We start from the raw sequence: 17,030 nt of genomic DNA on the forward strand, positions 1-17,030 counted from the left end.
ATGACCAAAGTCTCAAAGGATTAGCTCTCAGGGTTGTAGAGTGTGTTCAAGACAGCTAACAGAGAATTCTTAAATTTATACAATTAAAACTATTAGTTTTTGACTAGTACAAAATTTAAAGCGAGTCTCTCTATGTGTGATCTCTTTATGTGTGATCAGTGTTGCTATTGTTGCAAAACTAATATTAATATCATGCACATAGATCTGTGTTAGCAAGAAAGCTAATGTTAGCCAGAAGGATGCAGTTTTATCAAATTAAGCCCATCTGACCAAAACAACATGATTTACATAACCAGTAGAGTCGTCATTGAGTTATTTGATTTTTGGTTTGACCTTCATGTGGTTTTGAGGGCTAAAACTATACACTGCTTGAAGACCACTGGTTGTGGACACTACTTTTTGGAGTTTATTGAGGTTTTCTTTAGCCAAAAGATATCACCTGTAGGGGGGAGGGTAAATCTTAGCTAAGCTAGACTAGCAAGCTGCATTCTTAAAATGTTAGGACTCAAGAAACACATATCTACTAATTAGCACTAAGTAACTTATAAAATGCTAAAATTTCACTTGCTTGGTTGGTTGTACTTTGCAGGAAGCGTTATCTTTGTCGCATAATTTGTTTTTAAATAAAGTTGTCCGAAAACACCAATCTTGAGCCTGCAAATAGGACTTCACAAACCAATGGGTGACATCACAGTGGCTACAGCCACCTTTTGTACGATCTATGATTGGTACCTCTGTTAATAATGGTGGCCACGCCCTTAACTCCATACCTGGTAACATAATATACTGCTGCTTACATGGGCAGGTAACTCTTGTAAAAATGATTTTATATTTCACTGAAGCTTTTATGGTTAAATAAAGGGTATAAAAATAGATAAATATGAAATAATAGAATAAAAACTAACTTCACAAAAAACAATCACTTTTTATAGTTATAGATAGATCGGTTTTGTATATATACATCAGGCGAATATTTACAGAAATCTGGAGTAAAAAGAGAAATAGGCAGCTTGTTAAAATGTCTTCAAATTCTACACTGGTTTTATTTCCTTTTATGCTAGAGGACAAAGCATTCAGGAATAGAAAACCGTTTAAGAAGCTAAATAGTGCAAACAGACATGTATAGATACCTCCAAAATGCGATTGTTGACTGTGATACGTGCTGCCTACAATGGTAACGTCTGTTCTTAAGTGGAGATGATAGGCCACTGTTTTGCAGCATTCGGCAATATAAGGTTTCTCAAAGTCTTGTGCTATTAGATATCGCTTTTGTCTCGTTTGCCTTTCTTATGTGTGTGAAACGTGTGTTCTCACTGGCAGGTTTAGAACAGTCACACTGGCTTCTCCTGAAGCCTTAATAACTCTAGTTGTGATTAGTTACTGTGCATTATTTCTGGCATAAATTCTTCTTTGCCTTTTACATCCTGTTTGTTCATAAAATCAAAAGGTTTGTCAGAAAAAACACATCAATACCTTAATAAAACATCCTAAGACTTTCCAATCTTTCTTGTCGTAAGGCTCTATTCACAGCACCAAATACCTCCTTGCAAAGACTTAATGATAAGCTCTGTAACACGATAGCAAAGAGGTTAGACACTAATGTCCTTCACAGAACAATTCAAGTCACCGTGAAATTGAAGGGGCAAACTGGACGATTAGCATGTGAATGGCCCTCAGACTATGCCCGACGTAGTCCGAGGAAGATACTGATCTAAGAATGGGTCAGGGGACAGCTAGCATTACAGCATCTGGTGATGCTAACAATTAGGAGTTGCAAGATTCCTTCATATTATGTAACTCCTTCCTGTAGTCCAAGAAACGTGCTCAGAGGGAGACAGACTCTGTTTTCATAAGATTGCACAGTCGACTTGGTGCTTTAAAGGAATACAGCACCTAAAATCGTTTCAGTTTCATCATATTTGAAACATGGGTTTTCTGAGAATTCTACATAATCAAATCTAAACAAAATTGCACAATACATTTTTAATCAATGAATTGCAAAAAATAAAAAATAAAAATTTAAAAATTAAAACTCCTATATTTCCAATTAATATTTCATTTAGGGTTTTTTTAACAACTTGTCAGAAGGTTTAATAAAGAATTTTTGGCAATTATTTCATAATTCAGTCTTTAAACAGTTAACTATATAAACATGTAATTTGAAATTTACTATAAGGTGAGCTTTGTGGTAAGGAAGACAACAAAACATCCAAGAAGATGAACTTTTCTCAAAATGTCTCTACATTTTAATTGATTGTATGCTAAATGAATATATACAAATTATCTAAAAAAAAACAAACAACCTAAAATCTAAAATAATTTTATTTTAAAGAATAATAGTAACTTTACTGTCATTACTTTTTAAAAATGTATAATTCTGATGCTACTTCTCATTTTTGCTATATTTAATTACCTTTGTTATCTTGATGTTATTTGGCAAAATTCTCCAAAAAACATATTTTGATTTCAAAACATTCTTTGTCTGTAAAGTCTGGATTATATAAATGTTTTACATTTGTGTGTGTATATAATGTTTCTGTATGCACAGGTACTTTACTCATTACCCATATGTTTTGATTTGTGATTGGGAATGATCTTGGAAGCTTTAAAATTAAGAAACTGTAATACATTTTTTGTGAAACACAAATTATACTCATTAGTTTTGGAAAACATTTTCTTTAATTTATGCTTAAAACTTGAAGCATTTAAGACATTTAGAGAAAGAAAGATCAGCAAATGATCATGATGAAGAATTTGGATAAGACACTAGCTTTGTTGAGCCCAGCTACATACAGTAGTGCTTTTTGTCAAAATTTACAAAATGAAATATTAAAAACAACTTTTCTTTAAGCCTCTAATAAGAGCAAATAACAATACAGCATATTTAGAAATATATACATTTAAATATATACAGTATAGTTACACAGAAAATAGAACTTCTGTTGATAATGTATCAAAGGTTGGGCACTTGACAGGTCCAGCTTGTTCGTTCTGGCTGGTATATAAACTCCCTCCTGAAAGACAAACAAACCCAAGTTAGTCTTTGCAAGTAGCAATTATTTTAGATAAACTGAACCATGTTTAAAACATATTACTCGCTTGCAGTTATTGTCATATTGAATGAAAGAAAAAGGCTCTTAAAGCTTGCTGTTACTAAGGCTAGATTAGTAGACAATCATAGTATATAGTGCAAACATACAAATTTTCCTTGCAATGTAGAGCAACTTTTCTGAGCTGTTTCTTTTACTGTCTTAGCTAAAGGCTTTTTCATTTTTCCATCTTGGAGCACTGCTTAAATTTCATCTGTAAATTGTATTGTGGAACCTGTTTTATGCCAAAAGACATGTACATTTCCAGTATAAATTAAAAACGACTCTAAACCTACTTAGTTTGTAAAAGTCTTAAAAATACACAATACAACATAAAAATTAAAAAGTAACATAAAAAGATAAACTTTTCTACAGTTGTACAAACAGAGAGGCTTAAAAGCATTAAAAGCTTTCTGGGAAGTTAGTCCTCGACCTGCCCTTTCAAAGGGCCTAAAAGTCCAGAAAACCCAGTATGTCCGTTCAATTGTGTAGAAGTCCAGGAAGAATTTGAATTAACACCCACAAAATGGTATAAATGTGATTGTCATTTGCCTAATTTTTCGCAATAAAATCTAGATAACAAAGACCCCAGAACTGATTTGTCAATAAAACTAAAAGCTTTGGAGTGAATATTGATATCAGTCACTTTAGCAAACCCTTTGTTTGTTGAGTAAAATATCTGATGATGAAAACCAGTGTTTGTAGTACTTACTCTCTCTGTAGCTTTCCACTGCTTTCACGACAAAGTAAACCCTCATCACACGGACAAATCTGGTTGATGCTGAATGCCAGGCCACCATCAGGCACATAACAGCTCTCATCTAACGTCAGTCTTCTTTTGCACACCTGCTCACCATGATGCCGGGCACAACACATGGATGCTCCACAGTCTCTGTCAACTTTACACCTGGCACCTGGATTAAGGAAACAGTGGTCACTTCTGGTCTCGTATGAAGAAAAATTTGGAAATTTAAAAGATTTGGTTACATTTGTTGGTCCACCCTTACCCTCTTGTCCATCGGGGATACTGCGGTGGCACTTCCCGAACATGCAGCTAAGTCCACGAACACATTGTGCATCTCTCCGACAGTAATGACCCTCCCCTCTTAGAGGCACACAAAGGCCAAAGTGGCGATCACATGAGAAACCCCTTCCACAAGCTCTGTCGTGGTCACATGCAGCCTGAAGAAAAGAAGGAAATCATTGCAAACTTGCCTGAAATTCTAAGCCCAGTTTAAGACAGAAGTGCCATGTTGCTCTCATACCTTTTCTACAGATGTCAAATGATTTCGTTAATTCAAACAAAATAATGATGGCCACTTTCAAGCATCTTACCGTGACTGGTTTGGCAACAGGAGCACTCTGTCGAAGTGCTTTTCCTCCTTCTTTGGGAGGACTGTGGGGCATGTTCAGCATCCAGGCCCATATATGTGCTTCTGTGCCATAAAAGGACAGACACAAACAAACCAACCACAGATTTCCAAACATTTCCAAAATGATCAAAAAGGATTAATAAAAAGTGATTAACTTAAAAAGAGGTGAGTCAAAGAAAAAGCCAGGAAACCTCGAAACAAAAATCCAGAGCTTAAAAGTGCAAGTCAAAGTGTAAACAGTCAGTACTGAAGGTATCCATGCAGTGACAGTGGCTCACTGCTCTTCTGGTTTGACTTTTATAGGTCAGAAGGACTTGACCTCCCCCCACCAGGCTGTTTGTCCAAACAACAGAGTAGGAGGAGACAATTAGTTGTTAATGGATTAACTAAATTGTTGGGGTCACCCCCTGCAGTCAGAAAATAGTGGCAAAATGGCCATTCATGGAGTGGGGAGAAAGGGAATGAGGAGAGATGGGGCACTGAGGGTGGTGATGGACTGACAACAGTTTCACACAATAGAGCCAAGACAAGCACCACCTTCACGTGATTATCTCTACCAGAAAAACAAACGAGCAGGACAAAAGCAGACAAATTAATGACATGTTTCACTGCTCTCTGACAAGTAGAGCCACTGCAAGTCTTGACCCCAAACACTGGGTAAACACTCCTGGCCCCGACCTCGACTGTCCTGATACCCCCTACCCTATCCCACTTCAGACCCCACGCTGTGAGCAATTTGGAGAAGTGCACCCTGCGGATGAACCCTGAACTCATTAAATGTAATTACCATCAGGAGGAGAAGGGAGACAAGGTGCTGTAGGGGAACAAAAAGAATATTTTTTTCACATTTTTGTCCTGGAATCTTTATACATGACAAGCAGGACAAGCAATTCTCTATAATTACAGTTATGATAATAACTGAAATGTCCAACAATCAGCTAGTTTTAAGTTTTTAATATACACAAAGTCTGTGTTTGAAATCATTTCATCAGATCATTACAAAAGTAAAATTAAAAGCAGTCACACTGACCAAAAGAGCTTAAACTCCCCCACAATAACCAGTTATGACAATTTCAGCTCCTTCTGTACTGTTCTGACTCCAGGAATAAACATTTGTGAGACATAGACTATACTGGTTGTGGTTTTTACACATATAGATATAGATAATTCTAGGTAGTTATTAAAAATCAGATGATACTGAGTCTTTATGGTGTCAGCAATCATGCAGAAATGTGTTCATTCTTGCAGAAATGAGCAAGGCCTTCCCTTAAAAATATAGCAGTATCTTCAGTAGTGTCCTCACAGATGTAAAGGTTTCCCATGTACATAAATACAGGCCATACCATCAGCAATGGCGACTTCTGATTCAAATGACCACGTGTCCATGATTTCAAATGACACTCCACATCTACAGCATGGTTTACTGAAGTGTTTTGAGTCCATACGGTGATGTCCAAGACAGTCTGTTTTTAATAAAGAGCTGACTGAGAGCTTCAAAGACTACTCAGTAATGATTGAGGGCTTTGTCCCATGCATCCAGAGTTTTCTCCAGTTCCTTTAAATCTTAATTATATTATGAACCATCCATGATGAAATGTAATTTTAGATTCAGAAACAGTCATCTTCTTCTTTCTGGGATTCTCTTTCATTTCCATTTGGATTCCACAAGATGTTTTATAGGCATTTTAAAACTTTTTCAGTCTTTGTTTCCCCTGTGCAGAACTTTGTACAACATTTTTCTTGTATCAAAAACAAAATAAGCATGTATATATTTTCAAAAACATACAATTTCACATTTTTAACATTCGTTATAGAGGTTTCACGCTTTTTAAAATTTGCGATGTACACAGCATCCAATCTTTTTTTTGGGGGGGAAATTTGGTTCTTTGTTTTGCTTGGATGAATGTAGTCATAGCTTACACCTCGATAAGCCCACACAGACCCTCTGTCTCACTCACGAGCCTCCAGGCCACTATAAAACCCATCACTTAATGTCTCTCCAACTAAGACAACATCTTGTCTTGTCTATAATTGTAATTAATGCACCTTGTATGGAGAGCTTTATCTAACATTACCAGGTATTTCTTACTCAGACTGAGGTGCCTGAATAATTGTCACTAATTTACATTTTCTAAGTGGCAGACAGCCCAGATCAGATACACAGATATTGCAGTCTGGGACTGTCTTAGCTCCTTATCCTTATCAGAACAGAGTAACACAGACTAATGGCACAGTTAGTGGGCACAATAGTAGCAATTAGCAATGTGTAAATAAGTACTGTGCCAGGGTTATGCAGCCTTTGGAGCAGTCTAACCATTTTGACTGGATTATTGAGTTATAAGAGGTAATGCAAGGGATGCATTAATGAGAGAAAGAAAATATAAACTATTCCAATCCATTCAAATAAATGACAGATAGTTTTATCGTACTCATCAGTTTTCTGTTCATTATTGGTAAAAATATTACAATGTTTCTAAATTGTAGGCTACATCAAAGCTAAAATTTGGTTATACTTGGTTGAGTTTAGTAGATGTCTCGGTGATGCCTAGCTGTTGTTTCAAAAATGATAACGTGTTATGTATGTGTTTTTTTTTTTAAACACATCCGACTCACTTATTATTTTGCTGTGACTTGATTGCAACCACAAAGCTACACAATGTCCATTCCATGTATGCATTATGTTAAACAGCATTTGACCTTAAATTCTGTTTCTCGTGGGGTTACGTCTCGATATGTGTTTCATGGTAAGGATATTTATATGGACCTCTGGATAATGAAAACTTATTATTCCCACAGAGGCAGGGGAACTGGGAAGCAGTGTTGCCTCTTAGGATGAAGGTGCTGGGTCAGATGGTAAAGAAGGGGCAAGTATATTTTGGAACATTAAAATCATGTCAAGGGATGCAGGGGTACAACTTCTTCATTTTAACACTCTGCATCCATTATTTGTGTCACCACGGTGATTGTGTAGACTTGGGTGAAAAGATATACCAACTTGTTGCCGATAAAAACATGAGAAGGGTGATACTTAGAGGAGGGGCAATTCATTTCCTCCAGGGACCACATGAGAAACTAGGATTCTTGTGGTGGGCTGCACCAATAAGCTTATAAAGAGACACAATTAATATTGAGCAGAACTGAGGTAAGCGTAATGGTTATTATTAGTCTTTAAGCTGATTTGTTTCTCTATTTGCTTTGGTTTTAAGCAGAAATGAAAATTGTTAATAATAAAAAAAAGGGGTTCGATTTGAATGAGTTTGCAGAAGTAATGATGTCGTTTTGCCTTTCAAATAAAACCTGTGGTAAAAGGATACATTTTCACTAAATATACTATATCATATTAATGTAATATATTTTCTTGTTTCTTTTTTTTACTTTTTAGCCGAATCTGAATATTAGGTACGTGTCTGGCACAGTCATCTTTTCAATGTCTTTTTTGGTAGGAAAAGTTTTAGAGCTTGCAGACTCATCATTGCATCATCAATTTTTCTGTTCTGTAACTCATAAACAGAACTTTTAAAGTGAGTCACACATACACATATTCATCCTTCCTAATAAGATTTACAGCACTGCATTTTGCATCATAGGGATTACAGTTTAAACTACACCCACTCCCTCCCCTTATCATTCTTTTACAAAAACGCTATTGTTATACATCTGTACTTACAGTAAGATATCACCCTGACTATTTACCCAATGCAGTGACAGATAACTGTGTCTCTACGGTCCTCAACATGTTTTCCCTGTGTTAATGACTCTGCTAATGACGCTTGTAATGCATGTAAAGAATCAACATCGCTGATGGTCGTGCAATTAGGGATTAAGAGAGACAATAGACAAGCTGATGTCTGCCCATTGTAATGGACCTTGACCCCCCACCCCACCCCCCAAGACCACCACCTCCACCACCACCATGGGGAGCTGTGAATGGTGGAGGTTATGATGAGTCCTCATTCCCACTTACAAGAAAACACTCAGTGCAAGATGGATGGAAAATTTGGAAAAGTCCCTTAGAGTGTATGTTTATTCAGGTCAGTGGAAAACAATTCGTTCCAGCATTACTGAAATTACAGCGTGCAGTGTCAGATGATACCAGGCCTTCATGGTAATAAATATTTATAGTCCAGGAAAGGCAAAAGCAAGTTGTGCTACATCAGCTGTGTTGTTTGTTCTTCTGTTAGCTGCTTGAATGTTTTGTGACAACTGGAGAGTGGAAACTTTATGGACAATAAAATCAGTTAGTGGTTGGTGTACGAGTGAAAACTGTCAGCATTGATTTTGCGTTGTTCACCAGTAGTTATGATTTAAAAAAAAAGGGTTTAGATGTATTGGGAAAGATCTGTAAATCAAAAGTAATGTAGATGTGCTTTAGTAATGACACAATAACAAAAACAGGCACATGTTGCACATTCATAAATGATTAAACTTCTGATTAAATCCATTAGGTTTACAAGAAACTGTCAATCAAACACAATCCATGCAACATTATTGCCACAGGCTAAAGACAGAAAAGCCCAATTCAACTGGCTGAATGGCCAGTGAATGGCTATGCTAAGTGGGAGTTTCACCTCATAGCTCGGATGTTTGCTGCACAAGTATCTGCGAAAAATAGTGCATTGTTTATTTGCAGTTTATGCATCAGAAAATATTCAATGACTACATTTTTCAGACCTAATTTTAAAAGATCTGCAGACGGTAAAGTTAAGGCAAAATTGGAAATATTGAAAAATTATTTTGTCATTGCATTTGCACGTTTGTCTTTGGGATTCTCTCTCTGTTTTTATGGTTAGCTTTTCCTTTGCTATGTCACTTATGTGTAACACTTTGATCCGCTAGCATGGATCAAATCTTGTATCCACTCTAGAAGGAGGCAGTGGTAACAGTGAACCCAGTATTGTCAGACTTGTTTTCTTAAAGCTCATTTTGATTCAACGGGAAACAACTTAGCTGTGCACTGAATGAAAATTAGCACATAGCCACTAAACACAGGAAAAATTAGCCATTAAAGACACAAATGTTTTTCTTTCGGTGATTGTTGGAGACCATAGATTTAAATTGACTTCCATTTATCAAAATTAACACCCGGATGAATATCAGCATTACTCTGTTTGCTGTGGAAGTTTCAAGATGTTAGAAGCTCCCTAAAGCTGCAAGCCATGCAAATACCTAAAAACACAAGGCATAACATTCATTGACTTTCTTCTGCAAAATTGATATCTGGATATCAAGTCCTTGAAATAGTAGTCCTTGCGATTTGGTTACTGACCTGCGTGTTGAGTGGTTGCTGATGTTTGTTATGTTTGTTTAAACCAGCATGCTGTTGCAGCTCTGTTTACCCCCCCCCCACACACACACACACACTTTGTCTTTCTTACTCATTGTCAGAAGTGGTTTCTATAACTAGATTTGATGAGTTTAAGAGCTTCGTAGGGGTTCGCTGCCATTCTTTTTTACTTACTTAATTGCCCTGTTTTGTGTAGAGTTACAAAGCTTAACATTGTTCTTTTTGTTGGACTGTTGGGGGGGGAAAGGGGCATCCATGTTTTTCTTATCAGCTTCACTATTTTGTAATCTTTAAGCTACAGACATGTTTTTTCTGTATTTGGCCAACATCCTGTAACCCTTAAAGGATAATTTTACTTTTTGGACTTTGATTTCCAAATAATCAACTTCCATCCAAGTGTCTGAACACATTGATAAATGCAATGATATTCATACAATTTGTCCTCCGAGAACAATTCAAGAAGTGTGAGCAGAATTTGTACAGGTGTCACCCCCACGCTGTGAATCTGGCTGTATCCCTGTAGCACGATGTGTTCCTATCATAGTGTTCTTCCAGCCTGAAATCTAAATTGAGGTTACAATTTAAAATGAGGTGCTAGAAATGCCTTAAAGCCTTTTCTCTGTGTTTGTGGGCAGGCAATTCACACCTTGAGCAAGCAGGGCAGAGGTTTTATGGTGCTTTTCATGAAGTGAAGTGAGCAGTGAAATGAAGCCAGTAGATGTTAGCAGGTAGAAGACTGCTGCTGGGACTGAGATAGGATTAAAGCTGTACTCACATCAGTACACAAATACAAATACACGTACATGTTAAAAAAATCTAAAGTAAAGTTTGTATTACTAGTAAAGTTACAGTAATACAAAAGTAGTTGATAGACAATTGATTAAATAATGTCCAGTCATTAACTGTATTCTTTAAAAAATGAGGGAACTTTATTATTGGTAAAACAGATGTTATTTCTAAGGGAATGGCTCCTATGTTTAGTGTCAGGTTTTCTGTAAATAAGATGACTTGTTCTTGAATTGAACTGAACTTTTATGCTTTAATTTAATACAGAAAAAAGAACTTAAAAGGGTGACGTGAGAAAATATAAGTCTTGAATTTGACTCATCTTGAAATCGACTAACACAATATATGGCGAGCTGAAGGATTCACAAAAACACCATATGTCTGCCTCTGTAACTCAACCAGTTCCACATCTGTCCGTTATGATTACTAATATAGGGTGACAGTAATCCTGCAAAGACACATATTTGACAGGGACATGTTGTGCTAAACCTCATGATAGTATTATGTCAGCTGTGTTTTGTATCCATAAAACAAAATAAACCCCCATCTTAACACCAAAAATAACCTCAAATGAACCAAACGTGTGTTTATTTTGTCATTAGATCTTTGAGTACACTCCTATCCAGGATTAAATATGTTTTCTATAACCTGTTTTCAATTGGAACAAGACCTGAGAGTGTGATTCCTTCTATAATGGGAAACAGGCATGCTTTCTTTGTGCCAGGTTTAGGGGTTTTTATCATTAGGATGGGAAAAGAAGCAAAGGACGAGAAGAGAATGTAGAACAAGGGTCACTGGTGCCCAATAGTTAAAACTGTTGTTAATATTAGTTTAAAGCATATAACTGGACCAGAAAACATCCTCTTTTTGAGGAAAGGGGATTTCCACCCCAAAAAAACCAGTGTAAATTGTGTCAAAATAGGCACCTTTGGAACATCCTCAGTGTATTTTGGTATATATTTTTAAGTTTCTTAAACTTTACTGGTCTATCTTGTAAAAAACTTTCCCTAATTTGGTGTAGAGCTGCCTAGCACATCACTTTAAAAGAGTTAAGATCTTAAAACTCTGTGTCATTGCTCTCCTTGTCTGCCAGGTGTGGCACGTGCCTTTTCTTCCAGAAGCGCATTTGTGAGGTCAGACAGTGTTTTCGTACGAGAAGGCCTCGCAGTCTCAGTTCTAATTAATCCCAAAGGTGTTCTCTCAGGTTGAGGTCAGGACTCTGTGCAGGTCAGTCAAGTTCTTCCACACCAAACTCTCTCATCTATGTCTTTATGGACCTTGTTTTTTGCACTGGTGTGCAGTCACATTGGAACTGGAAGGCGCCATCTCTAAACTGTTCCCATGAAGGTGGGAGCCTGAAATTGTTGTGACTGCACAATGCAGTCAGACAAGTACTGTTCTCATGGCAATCACCAAACCAAGACGGAGAAGCATGATTTGTTACTCCAGATAACACGTGGCCCAACCCTTTAGAGTCCAGTTAGGGTTAGGGGGTTAGGGTTAGGGGGGGTTAGGGTTAGGTTAGGGTTAGCTGCTTTACACCACGGCATCCAACACTTTGCATTGCACTTGGTGATGCAAGGCTTGCAGCTGCTTGGCCATGGAAACCCATTCTATGATGCTCTCCATGTACCTTTCTTGAAGTAATCTGAAGGCTGCATGAAGTTTGGAGATCTGCAATAACTGACTCTGCAGAAAGTTGATGAACTCTGCCCACTATGTACCTCAATATCTGCTGACCCTGCTTTACAGAACCTGAGTTGCTATCATTCCCACTTTGTTATAATACCACTACCAGCTGACTGGAACATTTATAAGTGAGGAAATTTAATGACTGGACTTATTGCACAGGGTGCATCCTATCACAGTACAAAGCTAGAATTCAATAAGCTCCTTAGACCTCACAGATGTTTGGAGAAGCAGTCTGCATCCCTAGGTGCCTAATTTTATACATCTCTGACCATGGAAATGATTTGAACACCTGAATCCAGTGATGTGAATGGACGGATAAATGCTTTTGGCAATCTCCAAAAGTTGATTCTGTTCATCTGGATGTAGCGTTTTGTGGGAGAAACGTTTCGTCACTCATCCAAGTGACTTCTTCAGTCTCAGCTGACTGCAGGTCAAACTGCAGGTCAAACTGCAGTCAGCTGAGACTGAAGAAGTCACTTGGATGAGTGACGAAACGTTTCTCCCACAAAACGCTACGTCCAGATGAACAGAATCAACTTTTGGAGATTTACTTTCCTGGATGATTGAGAATGCATCAAGATGCTTTTGGCAATATAGTGTATGTCTTCCAGTGATGGGAAGAAACCCTGACCAGCCATACCTGTCATCCATCTGCAGTCAGCATAGTGTTATAACTCAGCCTTCAATATGCATTGCCAGTTTATTAACATACCCATTTGGTAGTATTGCTCAGGCCTTTAGTTACTTATCAGCTTGCTTGAGTTAATTCTGCGTAATAGTTATTCACTTGTCTTTTCCACTGCTCAGGGATGCTTTAGGAAAGTCTACCCTTGACCCACCTGCTTACCTGACCTGTTCACTCTGATTATACTTGCTGGAAATGTAACCTGCTTTATGTTGCCAAGTACTGACACTGCTATCCTAGAAATCAAGAGACTGATTTCTTTTAATCTCCTGATGTAGAGGCAAATCCACACACTCTGGAAATTGACCTCATGCAGCAGTTTCTGTAGTGTAGTGGTTATCACGTTCGCCTCACACGCGAAAGGTCCCCGGTTCGAAACCGGGCGGAAACATGTTTTATAAAGGACCGCTCACACCCTTTCGACAAATTCTGTGAACCACTACGATCAGGTAAACAGTTCCGTAGTATAAAAGGTAGAACCTCCAGACTGATCAACAGCTTTCACCCATAAGTTGTTAAAGTGTTGATTGGGATGTGTACAGCAAAATATCTAGGACATTTGGTAGTCTTTTTGCTTCAGTTTTAATTACAGTTAATTACAGCAACACATATGGGATGTGTGTGTGTCTGAATATGGGGGGTAGGGTGTTTGCATGCTGTTTGTGTGTGGGTTATAATATTTTTAAGACCCTGGAGAATAGCCCTTTCATTTTGCCTGCGCTACGCCTGTATGCACAGCAAACTGACAAAAAAAGCTTGATTTGATTTGATTTGAACTTAGCACAGGTCCAACAAGGGTCTGAAATTTGCTAGATTTTCCATTTTGCTGGGAAATTGTATTCCCACACTCTCCCATAAATGTTTGATCAAAACAATTGTGTAATAAGTCTTGAGTTTACAGGCATCCTGCTTCTATTCCTTTTGGGTTTGTGATTGAGCTTAGAATACACACATGCCATTACTTTTTTTTTTTTATTGAAGATCCCCCATTCTGTGTCTGATTTGAAATAACTGTGCATCCATCAGTTTTTTAAAACCTTGATATGTAGTTTGACATTGAGCTTTAAGTAATTAGTAGTGAAGCACCAGTTCTTTCTTCCTTGGTGCCCTTTGAGAACCAGGCGGCATTATGTTTGAGAACCCAAGCACATTGCTCATTGGGAGTTGGGAAAATTTCAGTGGTAGAAAAATCAAAACAGCCAGATTCTAATTACTGATGGATTTCTTGTGGCAGCCCTATCCATAGCAAGCCAAACATGCCAGTGGTCCCAAATTTAAACCCTGCAATTTTGTAGTGCCAGTGTCAGCATTTTGGCACCAACACCAGTATTTGACAGTGAAAATGTGTGGATCCAGTTCTAGATTGGGCACCAGCATCAGGTTTGTAAAAATAGCTTTACGAAGCCCACAAATAATAAACTGCTCACAACAACCAAAAGAAATCAAAAAAAGAGGCCAAACCACACGAGTGCCCAAACTGCAGTTCCCGGATCGGCCACTTGAGGCTGACTCCATGGCAAGTCATTTCCACATCTCCGCTGTGCACCTGTACACTTTTATTAAATCTGGTTCTTGTCATTCTTTTACTGAATAGAGAGAGCATGACTCAGTTAGTCAAAATATTTATAATTATTTTATTTAATCATCTTCCAGAAGAGAGAGACCTGCACAGCCCAAAGCCAGTTGCAAAAATCTCTAGCATTAGAAACCAAAACTGTGTATCATTTTGGTGTTATTTTGGTCCTTTACATGTCACACATAGTTTCGATAAAAACAACCCCTTCTGTGTTACTAGTTCCGCTTTTTCTGTCTGGTTTCCTGTATTTTATTAATATGCCTCTGCAGCTTTGCACTACACTTCCTGTTTTTTAAACTTCCACTAACTTAAGCCTCTGTTGCTAAGGCGACCAGTCACCCTCTGACCTAATTCTCTCTCACAGCTGGCCTTGCTTTATACAGGCCTTTATTATTAAAATACATATTAAAATGCAGCTTACTAACCAATTTTGCTAGAGTTACTGTATTACTTCATATTGTCATTCGCCAACCTGTATAAAGTTAGTTTACACATTTTATTATCTAATACCTTTAACCACTTAACATCTAGTGTTTCAAGGATCAGTGTGAGTGAAGTTAAAAACTCAAATATGCAAATTAATATTTCTTTTTTTTTAAATCAGAATTTTCAGTTAAGACACTACTTTCTGGTAAATATTTCATGGCTCAGGCTTTAAAGTTTTAAGCGGATTAAAGTGTACATATGGTATAAAACATTTCTCATTAATGCAGCAAACATTGTGTTGCTCACATTAGTTTTGTTGTTCTTCTTTCTTTTCTTTTTTAAACAGTTCACACAGTTCACAAACATTATGAGTCTGGAGGAAATTCTCATACTTGGCAAACATTTGTGTGTTGTAGCAATATCAGTGAATATACTTTTAATGAACTTCTCACATCAATCGGCAAAATAAACAGTCTCCTAAATAATCATGTGGTACAAATTTACCGGCTTACTGGATCTATAAAAACAGTAAAACCTTCTGCTCTACAGTCACTGTGTTTGCGTATTAAAACAGGGGAAGACAAAACATTGTGTAAGTTTATGGGGAATCACAAGGCAGGTCATATTTTAAGCATAATTCTCCCCGCTAAAGGATCAGAGTGTGTTGGATCATTTTCAGCCAGATCTAGCAGCTCATCTCCATCCAACATCTTGTTCCAATTGATGACAAATGCGCTCATTTAACATTTTGACAGGCGTGAAACACATTTTGAGTTGGCCTTTTTGGTTTAGTCAAGTTAAACCTCTTTCACGTTTCATCCAGAGTTTTGCCCTAATTATGGTACCTTGTGAACAAGCAAGAAGTCACATGAGGAGAAACCCAAGGTAGACACATAGAAAAGATATAAGAAAAAACAAAAAATGAAAATATCCTATACAATACAAAAAGAAGAATATGCTTAAAGTAAGCCGACCACTCTGCCTGTTTAATTTAGGTCTAGTTTTGTGTACATCCGCTCTGTTTGGTTTATGCACCAAAATATAATGTGCATATTCTGGGAATTTGCACATTTCAACATTTATAATATAAATGCAAGAATTTAACAAGGCCTACTCTACACAGAACCACATGATGTCCTCCTACCAGTTCATAAAAACACAGGAGGATATAGGAGAAAAATATTGGGGGGGCGTTAACTGATCATTTCAGAAGAACTATGAATATCTTAATACACCTACTAACATTTCGTCATCCCACTACACTGGGACATTCATCGCTGAAAGTAGAGCAGCACCAATTGCAAATATATGCTGGTGGTTTCCTTATTGTTAACAAATCCTATGAAAAGACCAAAACAGTAAAGAGATTCATGTAAAAAAATATTGTTATGCAGCTACAGCCTACACACACACACACACACACACACACACACACACACACACACACACACCCACACACACACACACACACACACACACACACACAAACATGTCACAAATTCAGTGTGTGACATGTTCCCTTATTACAACAAGCACACACACCTTGACGTCCAATGCTGTTGACAGAAATGCTCATTGGAGCACCAAATGTGTATTAATCTTACATAAATTTGCTGTGCGTTTTAGAAAAGGTGAGGACGATGAGTTAGTTTTTTTTTTTTAAATGAGATTTAAAATAAGGCCAGCCACAAAACCTGTTATTTCAGTTTAATTATTCTTTAGTTTTATACTTTTGTGATCTTTATATAAGACCAATAATAAAAACAAACTAAAAAGAAAAAGATGTAAGCTCTCTAAAAGCAAAAAACTTCAGTTTTAGAGATTTTTTTTCTTTATGTGGACAGCTGTCTGTAACATGCTATTGGGACAGATGGAGAAGCTTGTGAGGGGCTTTCAGATGATGTTTCTTGTGCCTAAACATAATTACTTTGTGTGAGTGAGGGCAGGGGTGGGCAATTACCAATTTACCAATGGGCCAAAACTGGGGCTATTGTTCAGAGCCTCGTGAATAAGATGAATATAGTTCAGTTTATAAAGAGATAATATTTTTATCTCTTTATAAACTGCTAGTGGTCAGAGTAGATGATTTAATTATTGTTTTTCTTATTTAATTAACCAG

General features: G+C 37.3%; 1 protein-coding gene and 1 non-coding gene across 2 annotated transcripts; one reads left to right on the forward strand and one right to left on the reverse strand.

The window, feature by feature from the left end:
• Positions 1 to 2,953: 2,953 nt before the first annotated feature.
• Positions 2,954 to 4,642, reverse strand: LOC146381261 (dickkopf-related protein 3-like). The gene is made up of 4 exons (XM_084936851.1): positions 4,425 to 4,642; positions 4,097 to 4,271; positions 3,802 to 4,003; positions 2,954 to 3,014 (listed from the first exon to the last, which is right to left on the reverse strand). Exons 1-4 carry the CDS (start codon positions 4,575 to 4,577, stop codon positions 2,954 to 2,956), a joined length of 591 nt encoding a protein of 196 aa, XP_084792977.1. The 5' UTR covers positions 4,578 to 4,642.
• An 8,585-nt stretch (positions 4,643 to 13,227) lies between these two features.
• trnav-cac (transfer RNA valine (anticodon CAC)) lies at positions 13,228 to 13,300 on the forward strand. Its single transcript has one exon. It is a non-coding gene; the product is annotated as a tRNA-Val (tRNA).
• Positions 13,301 to 17,030: the final 3,730 nt, after the last annotated feature.

Source organism: Perissodus microlepis, chromosome 8 (assembly GCF_051167445.1).
Source record: "Perissodus microlepis isolate ML-2025 ecotype Zambia chromosome 8, ASM5116744v1, whole genome shotgun sequence".
Taxonomy (NCBI): domain Eukaryota; kingdom Metazoa; phylum Chordata; class Actinopteri; order Cichliformes; family Cichlidae; genus Perissodus; species Perissodus microlepis.

Bases quoted from the DNA above. Each gene is read 5' to 3' on its own strand.
- LOC146381261 (XM_084936851.1), bottom strand. From the start codon at position 4,577: ATGTTTGGAAATCTGTGGTTGGTTTGTTTGTGTCTGTCCTTTTATGGC. The intron at 4,272-4,424 runs GTAAGATGCTTG...TCTTTTCTTCAG, and splicing joins CTGTTGCCAAACCAGTCACG to GCTGCATGTGACCACGACAG. The intron at 4,004-4,096 runs GTAAGGGTGGAC...TCCTTAATCCAG, and splicing joins TATCCCCGATGGACAAGAGG to GTGCCAGGTGTAAAGTTGAC.